Genomic DNA, 14,635 nt, shown 5'->3' on the forward strand with positions numbered 1-14,635 from the left:
GCAGACATCATCACCAAAACTAAGTTTGAGAGTCAAAGTTTGGAGAGGAGGGCAATGGAGGAGGCAGGCAGGACTTTTTGCTGTATATCCCATGTTGCTCGATGCCCGGTGCTGGTCTAGCAGACCAAACATTAGTGGTGCATACAAGGCATAGTACCCGTGATGGCTTTTGAATGAGGGGTTGGTCTTCCAGCCAAGTCTACACTGACTTAACCTGGCCAGTTGATCGTGTTTGTAGTATTTGTGTACAGCACCTGGAAGAGCATAGCCAGGGAAACAAAGCAATTTGCTGGTTTTGACAGAAGCCCCCATTAGTATTTCTAACTTCACAACCAAATTGAGTTTCTTTTCCAGTAACTCTGTCAATCACACTCTCAGCAGATCGACACAACATGACCCTATCCATACTGGGTAACACAGCTTTTAAGTGAAATACAATAGGGAGATTCTTGCATTGCTCTCTTCTCAGTTATTTGACTATTCTCCACTAACCTTTTAGTCTGCTAAATCTAAATTAGTGTCTTTTCTGACTATACCCTGCTCCTTCACTGTTTGGATGTTTCCTTCAATTTATAATGGTGAAGGCATAGATGATACACAGGTAGCAAAGACTTAGCCAAGCTATTTTCTTAACATAATTCCTATCAATGGATAACAAGTGACACCAAGTTAGTTTATTTCATCTAGGCCATACAGTCAACACAGTACAGATTCCCAGGACTTGTATTGTGCTCCTGACTGCCATTAATTTTAAAATCCAGGATCTTTGTGCTGTACTCACCATGTGTATATGCATAGGATTAGAGGAAATGGTTTGCATATATTATGTTGAATATATTACATTGATTTTTTTTTAATTGCTGCATTGGTAGGATTTAGAAAAACTCATGCTCCTAAGAATAAAAAAGAAGTCTGACTATAGCAATGGTGTCGTGAGTGTGGAATTTCAAGCCTATCTGCAAAAATGAGTCCAAGTATAAATAATGAGCAATATTATGAATATTTATTCACCTACACTGATCTTCTTGATGATCTTTTTCAAGCTTCCAGCTCGACAGAGCTTAAAGAAGAAGGCAGTTTTACCTGAATTGTGAAAGGCTTTTCTTCCTCTTTTTAATCAAGCGAGATATACCAGAAAACAAATCAGGCTGATGAAAACAGAAGTCAGACTTACAAGAAAAAGAGCTGTAACAGCTAAATGGCTTAAAGCACAGAAAGTAGGAAAACAGCATGTGGGGCTAATGATGGGTGGTTTTCAGGTTTCAGAATATATTAAGGCATTCTCCCTGTTTATTAAATTGCTCTGGCAGCATTTGACAGCAAAGGTTTTGTGGATTATAAGAGTGCAATGGACATAACTAGGATTTTTTTTTTCTCCTCAAGCCTGGCCTTTGGGTAATCACCAAGAAGTTACTCACTGTAGGAAGAATTTAGTTTGCGCAAATCCAATGAAGGTCATTTTTTCACTTTAAGAGTTGTTTCTCAGATTGCTATTTACTTTCCCTTCTCTGTGGTCTGCCTGGGGTTTTTGGACTTTTTCTGTCTCTCAACACTCATTCCTTTTGTCAGAGAGTGGCAGACACAGCCTGGAAGCAGCATCAATTTAGTGCTGGCATATTTACCAAAGGGCACCTCTCAGCAGCAATGGCTGCTGTGTGACCACCTAGGCATTGAACTATAGCTCATCTCTTCCTGCCCAAGGAAAGCAAATGTAATTTCATGGTTTTACAAAAATTGCCTCAGCCAAATGTTAGAAGGCTTATTCCGCAGGCCCCCTTTTAAGTGCTTTGCTAGATGACCTGGCATCTTTGGGGCATAAAGCCTGCAAAGCCTTGATGGGAATTGAGAGCAGCATCTGATGGGTCAGAGTTGCTTCTTGATTCTGCAAAGATGCCGAAGAATGACAACTTCTGCACCAGTACCCAGTGCAGATGCCACCAGAGGGGAGGGTGCTGGAGATGGGTACTTCTGCAGCCCTCCTCATCAGAGTGGCTGAATGCTTCAGCAAGCTAATGGATTTTTATTCTCACGATATCACTGTGAGATAAGAAAGTGGTTTAATTTCATCTTGAAGTGTTATTTTCAATTTCTTAGAGGCACGGAAAAAATTAAATGACCTACTAAAGGTCACCTGGGGAGTGTTTGGGAAATGCAGACAAAATCCAGGTCTTCTGAACTGCAGCCCGCAGCCTTAATCACAACCCTGCTCTGTTTTGGCACCCACTCGGTGGCTGTAGTCAGAATCAAAATACATTGTACAATATATTTGTCATATCTCTTTTTCTTTTAAATGAAATGTATTTGTAGCTCATACCAGCTCACTGCCACCCCCTTGCATGCCTAGAAGTGGGGACAATCAGAAGCATGTAATTCATTTCCCTCCTGCTTCCTTGTGGACTTTGTCTAATCTGCAGTTGGTATCACTGAAGAGTGAGGTGTAACCCATTTCTAATGATTCTGTGGTTCTAATTTTGGCCTTAGATGAGAGAACCTATGAGAGGCTTATTAACTGTCAGTCTTTCTAAACAGCAAAGTTGATACTATCCAAGGACAGAGACACTGTTACAGCAGAGTTCTGACAATAATTTTGATAGTAATTCCATTAATAATTTTGAAGTCAGCCCATAGCACCTGAAGAGCTTCAGTAGGCGGTGCATGGAAAAAATCTATAAGGTTCCTCAGTGGCAGCATCAGAATGTGAAACATTTTAAGACTAGAAAAGAAATGCTTCAGAACATTGGCCTCTTTTTGATGGTGTTTTTCTTTTCATATGTATCTTCTGAAGACAGCCCAGTCCTTTTTTTCTGTTTGCTCCAGGCTTGGTGTTCTTTTTGTCAGAAAAAACACCCCAACCCAAAATATCCCAACAAATGTTATGTTCATGTTATAAAACTTCCTGAAACTGGAAAATACTACCACAGCCTGAAGTATTGAAGTCCTGTTTACGTTTTGAATGAGCTATAGGGAATGAGGACAATTTTAAAGCACTATTTCAGATACGAAAACAATTCTTTGGGCTTAACATTTCTTTAAGCAACTACATTCAGGTTTTGACAAATGTCTGTGCTCAAACATAAGCTAAAAGATTTTGTGACCTCTAATCCCCCCCCTCTGCAACTTGAAATCTAGAACACGTTTCAGGTTAAACAGCCCCAACTTTGCTATTAACCTTGTATACAGCATACTTCAAACCATGTTGCTGCTGCGTGTGCTGGCCAGCTGGGGTTCAGAGCGTGGTAAACTTTCTGCATGGTGCCTTTGGGTCAGTTGACTATTTTAGTGGATGTTTTTTCCAGTGGGTGCCTTTCCTCAGGCAGAAGTTGCTGCATTGGCATTCTTCATGTGTTCCACCACAGTGGGGTTTCAGCTTGGGTGTTTCTTCAAAATCTTGGTAGCTCAGTGTCTGATCCCTCAGGAATAAAACTCACTATAAAAAATACAGAATACAGATATCTCTCTATATGTGTATGTCATATGAATGTGGTTGCTGCATATCACACTCAAAAGCATCTCTGTTCTTGTTGAATACAGCCCTTCCTATGCACAGCATTGCTAGCACTAGCATTAAGAAACTCATGAGAGTGATCCACCAGGATCCTTGGTCATTGTTACCGTTTTTTCTGCTGGGGGGGGTCTGGTTTTGTTTCTGGGCTTTTTAGTGTTGGAGTGTTTATTTCTAAGCTTCACTTTCTATCCCTGACAACCAGCAGATCGCTTTCTGAGATGAGAGTCTCAGTCAGTAACACAGCTCCTGGAGCTGGCTGTTCACAACTCCCTGGCTCTCACAATGAAATTAGGCAGATGAGCAATTCAGTTTGGTTCACTTTTCTGTCCTGTATGTCCCGGGGCACACAGCCAGGGTGGTGGAAGGCTTGCACTGTGACTGCTAGGGTCTGCTCTGTACCCAGCATGGCCTTTGGAAAGGTTTCCACTTCCACCACTTTCCCTGCCTGAATAACAGAAAAAAAGGCAACTAGGGGCAACAGTCACTGAACTGCTTGGTCTCACACTACTGAAAGGCCAAACAGTGACTCCTGAAAGGCTTTCCAACATTCTTTGATGTTATAACCTCTTTGTGATGAAAAGATCATATTCGCTTTCTTCCTGGTGACTTTTAGAGCACTTCCTCATGCTTTCATACAAAAGTTCAGTTCACTATTGCTGGGTGTTGTAGCCACCACCAGAAGCTATTTTGCTTTCAGAAGCTGCTACAGAGAAGAGAAAATAGCTGCTGAGCTGGAGCAGGTCCCGTTTACACCTGCATGGGAGATTAAACACCCACCCTTGGAAAGGCTGGAAGAGTTGATGTGTCTGCTGGTCCTGAATGGGTTAAAATGTGTAAATTGTAACACATTAAAATACTATCTGAAAGTGGAGTAGCTTTAAAGAGAAATAGATTACTTATATAAGGTGGGTTACAAGTCTCAGGTGCTCTGGGAAAGTGTTAAAGAGTTCAATTGATGGTCATTAATCAGGCTGCCAGATGAAAAGCTATTACAGACTGATTGTCAATATAGATGCAGTGCCAGATGCCAATCCTGGGGTTGGCTTGTGGCCACTGAACCTTTATTTGTTTCAGAGAGACTTGGCATATGTTAAGCTGGTTTCTGAAGGTTTGTGGAACAGCCCTTTCAGCCTGGTGGTGTGGGTGAAGACACCCAGTGAGTCAGAGCAAGCCCTAGAAGTGCTCTTCAGACTCCTTGGTAAATATTTTCCTCCTTTCTGAGTCATGCACACAGTGATGATGGCAGAGGGTTAGCATGAGATGTCATCCTCTCCTGCCTCCTCTGTAGCTTCCAGTTAAGTATAGCACGCATGAGAGTGGAGTGTGTGTGAGCTGGGGATGGTCTTCAGCATGCTTCAACCCTTGAGAACAGCAGCGAAACATCTCCCATGGGTGTTTGGTTGGTGTGTGCCAGCTTCCCTGGCCTCCAGCTCTCTGTGCAATGCTGAAATGCTTTGGTGTGAGCTGCTGGGCTTAGTTTTAATGGCATGGGAGAGCTGGGAATGTGCTTCGAGGTGTGGTTTGGGGAGCTGTGGGTGGTGAAGTGAGGCCTTTCCTGAGCTGAAGGCATCCGTCAATATCTGGATGAAAGGCAGGTTTGCTCAGATGGTAGCAGGAATTCAGGGGGTCTGACCTGCATGTCAAAGCCTGAGATGTTTCACATTGACACCTTTGCTAAGGAAGAAAGCCAGCTTAACTAACACCTCCTGTTTGCAGGAGGTGAGCTGTCCTTTGCTAGAGTCAGACCAAGGCACTGCCCCAGGAGCAATGCAATCACAGGTACCTCATAAAATCTAATATGCCAGATCACCACAGATGGGAAACACTATGCAGTGCTATAAGAAAAGTCAATATAACCCTAGCCAGATGGAGAAGATAAACCTGTTTGCTTCACTGTTCATGACTGTGCAGCACTAAGCACAGTTAGTTTAAAAATTGGGGTCTCCTCCCTTGTTCCAACCCTGCCCTAGCAGAAGCACGAACGCCTCTGATAGTAGCTGGTCCTGTATAGAGGTTGAGATGGAGCAAAACTGTGTCTTTTTAACTCAGGCAGCAGCAGTTTGTGCATTAAGATTCACAGACCCAGGGTTTGATGTCTGCCAAGGATGCTGCATACATGACATAATGCTGTGCTGTGTGTAAGAAATGAAAAGGTCAAGTTATATCAAAGGCTCTGCTTGACTCTGGCACATGGCTGAAGCTCACTCACCACCGCCGCTGTCTCTGAGGGGGAGCTGGGAAAGGTGTCGGGTGCTCTGGTTGTTCTGTGAAAGCTGCCTTCTGCACTGAGCATTCCTCTGGAAATCTGTGTTTGTATTTAGCTATGGCTAAGTAGGGAGTATTAAGGGATAAATGCTTTAAAAGATCCGCTTGTGAGCTTTGTTTAAATGAGGGCTAGTTAGATCTTCTGGGAGAAGTCTAGTGAATGTTTGGGGGGAGTTTGTTTGTTTGTTTTCAGATCAGCTTTCCTGGCTCTAGTACAATATTTATTACTTCTGTGTTCACTGTCAACAGTCTCGTACCAAAGAAAGTAAGCATCAAAACCTCAGTAGCATGTAAAGAAACGGTTTAGAAAACATCCAGAACATCCTATATTCTTCCCATTGGCATTGCAAGAGTGAGGGGAGATGCAGAAACACATAAATACAAAGAAGATGGGAGGATAACCATGGGAGGAAATAGGATTTAGATTTTCTATCTCCTTCACCAATAGATTCCTACTCCGTACATCCTGCAGCAACATCCTGGTAATCCTATTTGCTTTACCAGACACAATGTTAAAATTAGCTAGTCAGACATTTTCAGGAAGTGGTAATTAATTGGACAATATTTGTACAGAGCTTTGAAAATGTAGGTCCTAATTTTGCAAACCTTTTGTCCGTAATGCAGATTAATTTAATCACATAATTACTGCGTTTCTGGACTTCAGCATGCAGTTACCCAGCTCCTGTGTGATTTATAATAATTGCATGTGTAAACCAGGAACAGCCACATTCCTAAAAACACTGTGTTTGCACATTTGAAAATTGAGATCACAGCACTTCATTACTAGAACTTCATTTTGAAATACTTTGTTCTTTTTAGACTCTCTCTCTGGATATGATTTACTTTTGTTTATTACCTCTCTTGGCAAGACCATGCTCAGCTCAGCCAGGGATTTGTCTTTCGTGCCAGCCTGTCTCTTGATGGGAAGAGCCTCCTGCAATAACTGTAATTTTCTTTGAGACACCTTCTCCTTTGTGTGGATAGAATGGGCTGGTTCACTGGTATCAATCAGTGTTAAGTCTTAACCCATTTTCACACAGACGTGTTGTGGTGTTTGTACTGAAAGGGGTTTTATTCTTTTTCTTCCTAAAAAGTTTTTTGTACACAGTGAATGCTGAGCAATCCAAGCTCTGATTTAGCTCAATTTGTCATAAATTCTACCTAGACCAAAAGGATTTTATCCCTAATTTAATGTATTCTTTTGAACATTTTTGCTCCTCAGACCCTGTATTAGATTGCTCCAGCATCTCACTCCTTCAGTGGTGAAGGACCTACTAATTTCCAGACTAATTTTATTCATGGCCGGTTTAGACCCATTTGTTCTTGTGTCAACATTGTCCTCTAGTTTAAATTGCTCCTTTGACTTCCTAGTGTTTATCCTCCTGATGTATTTATAGTCAGCAATCATATCTGCTATCAGCCTTCATTTGGCTAGACTAAACAAGCCAAGCTCTTTCAGGCTCTTCTCCTGTGATGGGCTCTTCACTGCCAGCATCTGGTCAGATCTGGGTTGCTTAGCAGCGAATACAGGGGACCTGGACTGTGCACAGCATCCTGATGAGGCCTTAGTCTTGGCACAGGGAATTAATATTGCCTTATCTTCAAAGCTGATACTGCAGACTATGGATTCACCAGAAGTACGTGTGACCTGCTCAGCAGCAGGGAGCTGGTGGGACATGATGCCAGTCCTCCTTGCTTGTGTCTGATAAACCAGCTTCCAGAAGAGTTTTCTTGCTAGTCCCTTGCTGCGTGTTCTTGTATTTTGTACACATCTAGTTTCTATTATTTGACAGGTTACTTTTCTTCCAACCTGTTACTTCTTCCTGTACAAGGCACTTCTTTTTCCACCAAGCTTTTGATCAACTTCCTATTAATCAGCTTAACTGATTTCTTCAACTCATTCCCATCTTCTGGAATTTAGCCAATGTATTTCTTTGTGGCAGTGTATCAGATGATTGACAGAAGAGCAGACAGATTAGACCTGCCACACTTTCTTTAATTATTCTGTCCTTCCTAATTTTTTCCTTCAAGGGCCCTTCTTAGCTTTTAGGTCAGACTAAAAGCTCTGCACTTATCAAGATGGGGATTAAGCAGCACATTTACATTCTTCTAGTGTGACAGTTGGTTAGATTTATTAAAAATACTGTCCACTGGGCCTCCCAGGGTCTTCACTGTGGCTGGGTTTTTAGCCTGGACCCCTTGGGACAGAGGCTCGTTTCTTTAGTTCCACAGCATCACCATCAGAGGAAACATACAGTAACCATTTCCTTTCTCTGGGTTAGGACCATTTTATGTTACTGCAATGCTGTTGTTTCTGCCCTGTGCTATCTAAAGTGTCATCTTTGTAAAGAAAGAGAATATAAAAATTATTCTGTATGATTAAAATGCCATCAAGAAAATGTCTCTTGTGCTTGGGGGCATGTGGCTGCCTATTTTGTTTTTTAATAGTTGTAACAATACTAATAATATTAGGACAACAAACTAAGATGCCCCTGGAGATGTTGTGACAAATTGGAAGGACATGTTGAAATTGATTGAATAGTTCAATAAAATGAGCTTAATGCACAAGAGCAAAAAGGTTAGCTACAGGAAAAAAACAAAAGAAATCGCTAAGTTTTTATCTGCTGGGGCCAATCTCACTGGAGATTGAATTAGTTATAAACTAAAACTAAATACTTAAAAGCACCACTCTTGCATGCCCGCACAGGAGCCTTTCAGAGCTGGACATGAGTGCCAATTGAGTGCCTAAAGGTCTGACAAATCTCAAGACTACTTTATTTGGTGGACTTGGCAGTCTTAGGTTTACAGTTGAACTCGATGGTCTCAGAAGTCTTTTTGACCTAAATGTTTCCGTGGTTTACATGTCTATGATTTACATATCTGTGTTTTGTACAACTTTATGTACAATCAAGGCCATTCTCCATGACAGATTGCACTTTTGCTCTAAACACAAGCTGTGTGTTCAGCAGATGGAAATCAGTGCAACTTTGGTGATGTCTCTTAAGTTTGCACCACCAGCTCACCTCTCATATGTCCCTGATTGCTGCAGCTGCCTCCAGCATCCTGAGAGGTACAGCACCTATCTGAGATGTGTGCATTCCCCTAAAAATTCTACCTGATCACTCCATCCATTTGAGATCTCCTATAATTCCTTGTATTTTCACACTAGGATTGGGCTTGCATGCGTGCAATGCTCCTTTGCCATCCTTCCTTTCATCCCATCCTTATGCTCTTTGTGGCTGGTATATTTGTACATCACTAAATTCTGGACATTTTCTTTTTTGGCATTGTATTATGTGATTGATAAAATCTTTCTTTTAACTTTAATTTATCATTCTGAATTTGTGTGGGGTTTTATTAACACTGCTGTGATGCTCAAGGAAAGGTGTTTTATTAAATAAAAGAACCTTATTGTAAACCTGAGATTAATAAGACAGTGTCTGTGAGTGTGCACACACACAGATGTGTGTGTCATCGGAGTATGTGTAATCTAATAAGCAGTAAAATTGTGAAGTTAACAAAGCTTTTAAATGAGACTTTCTAGTCCCTTACCCCCTCTTGTATGAGAGAATACATTTTTGCAGGGGATGCTTTGGTTGAGAAGTGAATAAAGGAGCTGAAGGCGGTGGGAGTTTAGAGGCTGGGTCATGGTATGAAAAAGTGCAGTGCAGACAGAGTGTGACCTTACCCACAGTCTGCAGCTTGTTTTCAGAGTTCAGATAACGCTGTCACGAGCTGTGGAATCACTTCTGGCACAGAAGCAGAGCTGCCTTTGCCATCCCCTTTCCGGAGGCGCACTGCCGTGATGGTCCCAGCTCGCTCCGGTGGACACATCCGTGAGCTGTGAAATAGAAAACCACCAAAAAGCAGGGGAAAAAATCCTAAAACAGAACCACCCCTGTCAATGAAAGCTGTTTAATCCTCTCTCAGCTGATGGGAAGGAAGGAACATATTTTTTTCCTGCAGTTGCTGCTGAAGTACTGAAGCTTTTACAATAATGAACGTGTTACAGCTGTGCCATCACATCCGAAACGCTGGGAATTACGTGTCTCCATCTCACTGCGGTGAGCAACGTTAGAGATGGCTTTGCCATCTAAATGCACTGTTGAAATGGTATCTCTCATGTGGGCCTCTGACCTGATTTTCTCATTTATGTGGGATCTGATTGCTCCTGGTTTTGTTTTCTTTTTTTAAACATTTTCCCCCCTCTTCTAAGATTTAAACCTAATTTGTCTCACAAGGGTTTGGCCTGTTAGAGAATACTTCTGTCAGCCTCCCATGTTGACTGTAAAAGAGAATACGAAAGGAAAAGCGAAATATGAAATAGAAATTACACTCACTAGTAAGGACATTTCTGTTTTTCAGTTACCCAGTGCTTTACGAATGTAGTAGTGAACAGCAACCCTTTGTGTGAGGAAAACCAAAGGCTAACAATAGTTTCTCCCTCATGTTCTATTGTACAAGGTGGCAAGAGATAATGGAAGTGCATTTCCATAATATATTCCAGTTGCAAGTTGCTGATGGATCCCTGTATGTGATGGGTTGTCAATTTAGCAGGTTAATATCTGTCAGTTAAGTCCTGGAATCAAGGTAAAGTTGAAATTCAGATCTCTGTTATTCTAGCAACTTGGAAGAATTATAGTATTAAGCCAATTACAGCACCTCAAGAATGTCTATATAGGAGTGGAGAGACCTAATAGACCTGATTCTTGTCTTTGGAGATTTCAAAGGACGTTTGACATTTTATCCAGGCTTGTAACATCGGCACAGGAAAGGAGCAGCCCTCGAGAGCCTAAGCTGTGTTCTGAGAGCAGGAACAATCCAGCATCGAGGCAGTCTGTCCTCACAGCAAAGTCCCTCCACTTGGCTTTGCAAAAAACTTTTCCTGCATAACGTTGTGCCTCGGTTTGGTTCTTCACACCCTTCAGGCTCTCTGATGTGCCCTCAGATCTGCTTGCTCCTTGCACCCCAGCTCACATCTGTAATTACACCTTAAACCTTAAGGAAGAGAGTGTAATGTGTAGTTTTGCCCTGAGTCACACTGATTTTGTTGTATCCCTTCCTGGTTCTTGGCACATCACTCTGCCTGTATTTCAGGAGAGGATCTTTGCTTTCATACCCACCTGGGAAGTGGTCTGCATACCCTGAGCAAGACACAAGTAGGCATCAATAGTAAATTCTGCTGATCCAAATGAAACGGTTCTTGTTGAGGCCAGTCTTAAAGATGAGAAGGCTTTTTGTGGAGTGGGCAGATATTCCAAAGTAGAGACATCCTAGGGAGATGTACACACATGCAAGCTCAGATGCCCTCCTCTGTTTTATTCAGGTCTGTTTTCCAGTCACATTGACACAGTGTCTTTTAGAAGATCTTTAATGGGTGATTTTTATGGCTGGCTCTGTAAGGCTTTTTCCTTTAAGAACCAGGTTGCTTGGGGTGCTCAGGAATTTGCATCGGTTCTGCTGAACTTCTCTTTATTGCACTGAATATTTTATTTTTTTATTTTTGTTTTTCATACTGGACTAAAATTCTCCTTATTTACCAAGATTGTGTTAAGGATTGAAACATGGGGAGTATTTTAAGTATCAGAATGCTTCGTGGGCATCGAACTGTGTGAGCAGAACGAGCTGGAGAGCTGCCACGTAATGTTGCTGTCAATTTGGGGAGTGTAATGTTCTTAGTGATGTTTTCGATGAAAACACATTAGCAAAATTTTTACTGGTTTTCAGAAGGCAGAAACTAATGTTGCTGAAAATGCTTAAAAACTAACAGAAATGTCTGTTTTGACCACGGAATTTTGCCCGTAAGATGTTTATTTTCCCATAAAGTGGGTGCTATCCACCAATCTCTGTAAAAATACCTTCAAAAACCCAGACAATAATATCTGGGGTTTTTTTACTAAGATCTGGAATCTGATTAACTTCTTAGTGTGCGTAAAGATTGCACTTGTACGTGGAAAATAAACTAAAGCATTTTACAGGAAGCATTTTTATTTCTAATCTTTTTCTTTTCATTTTCCAGAAAGTTCAGCAGTATATAGTCATTGTTCAAGCCACAGATATGGAAGGAAATCTTAACTACGGTCTCTCAAACACAGCAACAGCAATCATTACAGTGACAGATGTGAATGACAACCCACCCGAATTCACTACAAGCACTGTAAGTATTGATACATCAGCACCATGATGCATGGACACATAATGCTTGTAATTCATGGATGTTTATATCCTTCATCTCTCTTAGCTGGTTTGGCAGATAGGAAGAATGTGATAGATAACCGTGGAACAAAGACTTTCAGGCGGAAAAAGGGGGGGGGAAGATAAGAATGATTCATGAACTAGCAAAACAATTTGGTGACCAGTTTTGCTAAGGGAGTAAAGAAGCTGAAATAACGTGGTAAACAGAGGATGTCCAAATACACCAAAGAGGATACAGTTGTTACACAACAACTGGCTATAGGCATATCAGAGTTATTATTACTTGTAGTGAAATCCTGAGCAGTAAGAGATATTTTAGGTTTACTATCTTGAATATGATTTCAAGGAAGCAGTAAATATTCTATATGGTAACAGGTATCCAGTAAAATCTGTACTTCATTGACAGCTCTAACAGATGTATCTGTGTGTGCTGGCAGTAAATGCGTAGACATTCTTCAGTACATCTGGTTTTAATCAGTTAAAGGTCTTTCTTATATTAGCACAGTATTTCTTTATTATGTCCTCATCTGCTCCCAGTTGCTATTACTGGGGGACAATGGGGAAAAAATAGACTGCAAATGACAGCTTTTTAAAGCTGGTTGAGGTAAAAATGAAGAGTTGGAAGTTGAAATGATAGGCTCTGGTTCTTTCCAGCCTTCTGATAAGACACAGACCATCTGAAATGTGCATAGCATGTAGACCTCTACTGCTCTGAGGTTTCTAAAATTGCTAATAAATGAGAAATCCACTGTCTATATTCATATGAGGGTCTACAAGGAGCAATAAATGATGTATCTTAAACTGATACCAAATCTTTAAAAATATGGCAAGTCTGACTGTGTAGTGCTCAAGTCACTGAGCATCCTTTGAGGAATCCTTTTGTTCTTTGTATTATTCTGAATTTTCATTCCACCTTAGAGGGTCTGCAAATACTTATTAACAAAATACTGAAATTTCCCCTTACAAACTATAAATACGTAGCAGAACTCAAGGCAGTCATGCAGAGCCCAGTTTATGCCACCATGGACTCAGGTGTGCCCTGTGCCAGCTGTGGAGTCTGGGTCCTTCCCTCCCATTGCTATTGGGTCCTGTGCTCATGGATGCGATGTGCTCAGCTCCTGAGCAGTGCCAGAATTTTCTGACTAAGTGACTAGATTCCACTAAGTTCTTCCTGAACCAGAGAAAAACGGGGACCCAGCTGTTTTTCAGATCTGGGTGTCTATCTGCAGCCTGTGCATAGGGTGGGTTGACATGCTCTTTATACCTGTCATAGTGAACACACCGAGCTTTGTGTTGAAAAGTTATCGTTGAATATCTTCTTAAGTATGATGCATACAGTTGTGAAGAGCCCTAAAAATCTGATAGAAGTCTTGGGGCGTGTGCTCCTTTCTCCTTCCAGCATGGGATTGTTCTCTGGGAAGTTTTGTAGCGTCCAGTGTTAGAGCTTTGTGTCTCTCAGGCCATGGGACTCTTCACCACAGCAATAAGCATACTCCAGCTTCCTAGTGTTTGCAGGGGGACCTTATTCTGCCAGGTAAATACTACTTTAACTTGCATTTGAGTGAAAAAGGAATGACATCTAGTGGCCATGTCATTCAAGCACAGGTTGTTCCAGATGACCCAGGTTGCCTGATCTTTTCCAAGCACAAGTCCGGAGCTGAGGCTTTGGGTAGCAGGATGAGTGTGTCGGGGTAGTCACACCTGCACATCAGTACCTTCTGGTAGGCAGTGTCCCTCCCGATGTGATGAATTTTAATGCCTTTCCAAAACACTTTCCAAAGCTGAATCTGATGCAGGTGAGATAATGGAAATTTCCTTTAAGGTGAATCCCGAGTATTTAATGTCTCTGAGTGTTACACGTGGAAGGAATAAAAACCATTAAGAGAATTACCCATAGGATTGTGTTAAATGGATTAGAAAACGCTACTCTTCCTCTAAGCAGGGTTGATGTGTAGCATTATTTATCTAATTTCAATCATTGAGGATTTTTCGAGAACCAAAGGGCTTTATACAGTAGAACATGAGACTTTATAAAGATTTGAAAACTAGTGGTGTTTTACAGTTATATTTTCTGATTCTGTGGAAACAAATATCTTTGATATATTCCCTGGTATAGGCAGGATGTATTTCACATGAGTATGAAAGTATAATATGGTTTTCCCCTGACTGACAGAGAGAACAGTATCAGGCTGTCTCTATAAATCTGAGCTGAATCTCCTCGCTGTCCTCAAATAGGCTGATCTGCATTTTAGCACCTCTAAAAACCAGCAGAAATCTCTTTGCAGGAAATCCACAGCTCCTCAGAGGGTAAGAAAGCCCATGGTCTCTTTTAAGACTGGGGACTGTTTGGAGAGACATGGGATATCTATATTTTGAATACTTGTGTATTGAGATGCTGTTGTAAAAACAAAATAGGCTGAATAACTGAAACTGTGGTTTGCTCTTGGAAAGCTGCCAGACGAAAGGAACTCGAGGAACCGTATTCAGCATAGACACATACAAAGGCCCACCCTGTAGTGCTCCTAAATTACCTGTCATTCACCCAGGGTGGGTTTAGACTTAATCGTTTCTGGGTAAGAATGTAGCTCAGGCGGACACTGCATCATGCTGGTGTCACAGCTCATGGATTCAGCAGCAGGAATTAATGTTGCTGCATAAAATTTAACAACA

The 14,635-nt window shown here is 41.5% G+C and overlaps 1 protein-coding gene across 4 annotated transcripts in view; it reads left to right on the forward strand.

Moving 5' to 3' along the window:
* The window catches only part of LOC130597664 (cadherin-4), a 451,693-nt gene that overhangs the window by 397,346 nt on the left and 39,712 nt on the right, over positions 1 to 14,635 (forward strand). For all 4 annotated transcript variants that reach the window (XM_057406394.1, XM_057406396.1, XM_057406395.1 and 1 more), the window contains one exon: positions 11,790 to 11,927. In XM_057406394.1, the coding sequence (XP_057262377.1) occupies positions 11,790 to 11,927 (138 nt within the window). The remainder of the gene's footprint in view (positions 1 to 11,789; positions 11,928 to 14,635) is intronic.

Source organism: Pezoporus wallicus, unplaced genomic scaffold (assembly GCF_028554395.1).
Source record: "Pezoporus wallicus isolate ANWC-B61680 ecotype Strahan unplaced genomic scaffold, APGP_CSIRO_Pwel_v1 contig_6783, whole genome shotgun sequence".
NCBI classification, from domain to species: Eukaryota; Metazoa; Chordata; class Aves; order Psittaciformes; family Psittacidae; genus Pezoporus; species Pezoporus wallicus.